The 4144-nt window shown below is 33.7% G+C and overlaps 1 protein-coding gene across 1 annotated transcript; it reads left to right on the top strand.

Moving 5' to 3' along the window:
• The first annotated feature begins 391 nt into the window (after window positions 1-391).
• LOC145041512 (floral homeotic protein PMADS 2-like) lies at window positions 392-2645 on the top strand. Its single transcript, XM_078989658.1, has 7 exons — window positions 392-689; window positions 855-921; window positions 1452-1513; window positions 1633-1732; window positions 1824-1853; window positions 1938-1982; window positions 2364-2645. Exons 1-7 carry the CDS (start codon window positions 502-504, stop codon window positions 2400-2402), a joined length of 531 nt encoding a protein of 176 aa, XP_078845784.1. The 5' UTR covers window positions 392-501; the 3' UTR covers window positions 2403-2645.
• The last annotated feature ends 1499 nt before the right edge of the window (window positions 2646-4144 follow it).

Genomic DNA, 4144 nt, shown 5'->3' with positions numbered 1-4144 from the left:
ACTTTGATTTTGATTTGATGGTACGAAGATAATGTATGCATATATGTATATATGCCACGCTTATATTCGTTGACTATATACACCTCACAAACCATTAAGTGTCAATGTGGACAGACCGGAACCAATATATTTCCATCCCTAGTTCTCTTTCCTTCTTGAGTCTTAGACATGTTAAGTTAGTCATCAAATGAAAGCCAATTTATATTAATTAATTTAACTGTGAAGATGTAATTCTGAGAGGGATTGCGGAAGAGTAAATTTCCCAAAGGGTAATAGAATGATGAGTCTAGGGAAGTGATAAGTACAAGAGGTAAGATGCAGTTGGGTTGGCCATGTCAAAGACCCACAAACAAATACACTCTTGCTGACCATTTTGAAAGTCTCTTGTCTTCCACCCATTACCAGAACTCTCTCTCTCTCTCTCTCTCTCTCTCTCTCTCTCTCTCTCGATTATACTTCATAAAATCTTTCCATTCGTATCAGAAAGCAGTTTGAGAGAGAATGGGTAGAGGAAAGACAGAGATCAAGAGGATAGAGAACTCAAGTAACAGGCAAGTCACCTACTCGAAGAGAAAGAATGGAATCATCAAGAAAGCTAAAGAAATCACTGTTCTTTGTGATGCTAATGTCTCTCTTGTTATCTATGGCTCTTCTGGCAAGATGCATGAGTACTGTAGCCCCAAAACGGAGTATGTGCCTCCTGAACTTGACCATCTTTTTTTCCTCTTCTATTTAGGGTTTTCTTTCTTTTGACTTGTTCCTGGTTTTCTACTATGACTTGGTTTCTATCCGATTTCTTGTCATGGGTTGATATTAAATTATTATTTTTAATTATTCATTTTGTGTAATGGAAGCTTGATTGACATGCTGGATCGATATCAAAGGCTTTCTGGAAATAAGTTGTGGGATGCTAAACATGAGGTATGTAGATCTCTCTCTCTCTCTCTCTCTCTCTCTCTCTCTCTCTCTCTCTCTCTCTCTCTCTCTCTCTCTCTCTCTCTCTCTCTCTCTCTCTCTCTCTCTCTCTCTCTCTCCATTAACTTTTCTTGAAATATCTGTTTATTTGAAGATCTTTCTTTGCTAAAATTATGCTAAGTAACCGGATATACGAATTCTATGACCAGATCTACATATAGGATAGGATCCAGCACTTTGACTCACTAATACTATATGAGATGTTACATCCATCACCAGATCTGGTAGAAACTGGTTTTCTCTCTCTAGACTTGTCTTGCACAAACCTAGTAATGGAGCACTAATTTTATGCATGGGTAGAAATATATTCGAAGGAAAACATATGATTAGTTTTTTTTTTTCTTCGGTAGGAATTTTATAAAAACACTAAGTAGACGCTAGTAGACATGTACATATGCCTTACTAATTATATCATTGTGATGATTAATTGATATTTTCTCTTGATTATGTTGGAACTTCCTACTCCCTCCCATCAGAATCTGCAGAGTGAAATTGATAGAATCAAGAAAGAGAACGAGAACATGCAAATTGAGCTTAGGTAACCTTCTCTCTCTCTCTCTCTCTCTCTCTCTCTCTCTCTCTCTCTCTCTCTCTCTCTCTCTCTCTCTCTCTCGTTTTGTTGTTGATGTGTATGAGCTAGTATATATTTAATTTTAGGCACTTGGGAGGGGAAGACATATCATCTTTGAACTATGAAGAACTAATTGCGTATGAAGATGCACTTGAAAATGGACTCACAAGCATTCGTGAGAAAAAGGCAAGCAAATATTCAATAGATACATATATTGGTGTTTTAAGAAATTAAGTATATCTGAAATGCTGACCACATTTCTTGCAATTTTGAACAGGATGAAATCCCTAAAATAATGAGGAAGCATGTATATTTCCTAGATCTTCTTTTTGTTCACCAATGTTTAATTAATTGTGAGCATGCTAAACTTGTGTATGTGTTTTTGAAATAGGAACAAGTTCTGGAGGAGGAGAATAAGCATCTCATGTATTTGGTGGTAAGTGTTCTTCACAAATCTATCATTCAGGCCTAGAAGTTATTTACAGTAGATGGTAAAACTCAGTTTACATGATATATAATCTCGTTATTCAGTATAAATATTACTTAAGGGCGAGTAATTTTCAGGTTAAAATGGTTAGATAAAGAAGATGCCTTTTTCATAGGATGAAAATGATACAAAAGGAGATCTAATTTCATGGAATAATGGAAATTATATAAGTTGAATTGGATGGATGAAATGTAAAAGGAGATAAAACGATTGGCATATTTCTAATAAATTGTTGGATGTTACACAAGTTAAGGGTTAGATTAAAGCATACAATTTATATATATCTAACTGTCAGGCTGATATATATATTTGTGATACATAAACATGCAGCAACAAGGTGAGATGGCCCATGGAAGATTATCAAGCTAATCAAGAGCCATTCTCCTTTCGGGTTCAGCCAATGCAGCCTAACTTGCATGAGAGGATGTAAACATAATTTGCTTATAGAACTCCAATTTCGTGATGTGACTTAGTAGGGTGTCTGTTGTTCGTATGAGTAGTAGATTCTGACTTTGTCTTTGAGTGATTAATTTTTTAGATCATTAACTACACTATATGGTGCAAGAATTTGGAAAAACAGATGGTTTTTAACAAAAGATAATTCTACGTATCAAGTATATTAGATGGTGTTTTTGCAATTAATGGCATTTCATTGTTGATTTATAGCCGTTAAATTAATACGACTCACAATGTGTCAATTCCTCCCAAACTTTTCTAGTCCTAAAACAAAGTTGTTTTTTGTTTACAGCATATTATTTCAGTCGTCCCATTGCCTTTACGAAACATTTTTCTTTTGAACAGTGCAACTTTTATAAAAAGCACTCTTAGCGAAGCGCTAGGCGGACAACAAAAAAAAAACACCACCTCATACACTAATTGAGCTATGTTTTTATAAGTATTTTTAAAACATAATTCATTTCTATATGACCAATTAAATCTCCCACAAGAAAGCTCTAATGAAAGTTTCGATATTTTATCGCCTCCACCTCTGACCTTCTATTTGAGTCCTCAAACATGATCAAATCATCGATGGAATCGACTCGCTTCAGGTTTGGGAGGTGCAACCACCATCTGATCAGATGAACGATTACCTCTTTAGTTTTTGATCGTTCCTCGAGGTACCAAGAAATTGGAAAACAAACCTACGTTCTATGAGTTATGAGTTGGATGTACAAATTGTTGAAGGCAATAACTGCCTTCAAAAAACAACTTCCATAAAACATCATTCCTTAAGGCCCTAATGGTGGCTAGTATCATTATTCTATAAGCCTACTGAGACATGTTCCAAACATTAGGAGATAGGGAAAGAACCCATGAAGTCATTTCTTATCCATATCTTCACATCTAAAATGGATGATAACTAGAAAGCTACTTGGCAGGAAATGCCTCCAAGCATCAACCATCAACCACAACCCAAAAATCTTGAATAAGGTAGTCATATAGACACTTCTTACCACTTAAATCAAGATTCTTTGGTACAAACTCAGCCACAATTGATAAGACCACTATTCCATTGCTGGAGCAGAAATTACTAAAAGTATCTTTTAGTGACATACACATCTAATTCCTTACACAAGAATAATCGTTGTATTATCATAGGAAAATGACTCGCGAGGATAATGAACTGTTGATTTATTCACATTTAGTCTTTTTTTTTTGTGTACATCATATATGTCATCCTTTTTTGTGTACATCATATATGTCATCCAATTTATTGAATTTGTTCACATATTACCCTTACGACCTATTATTGTAGGTAAAATGATAATATATGAAGAGGGTTGGCTCAAAAATATTTAGGATCCGGGGCAAAAATAAAATAAAGGCCCTTGAATTATTAGAAATTCGTTTGATCACTAAATTTAAGTCATATTTGATAAAGAATTTTTAGTCTTTTATATATATATATATATATATATATATATATATATATATATATATATATATATATATATATATATATATATATATATATAAAAGACTAAAAATTCTTATATATAAACGAATTCAACAAAATTTAAATTAAACTTTTGTAAAACAAATCCTAATGATAAACTTGAATCCGAACATGTTAATAATGAATTAAAATATCTATCCAACTAAGGACATCC

This window comes from Lactuca saligna, chromosome 1 (genome assembly GCF_052625555.1).
Source record: "Lactuca saligna cultivar CGN05327 chromosome 1, ASM5262555v1, whole genome shotgun sequence".
NCBI lineage: Eukaryota > Viridiplantae > Streptophyta > Magnoliopsida > Asterales > Asteraceae > Lactuca > Lactuca saligna.
The sequence above is the reverse complement of the archived record's forward strand: the minus strand, read 5'-3'. Positions and strand labels throughout refer to the sequence as shown.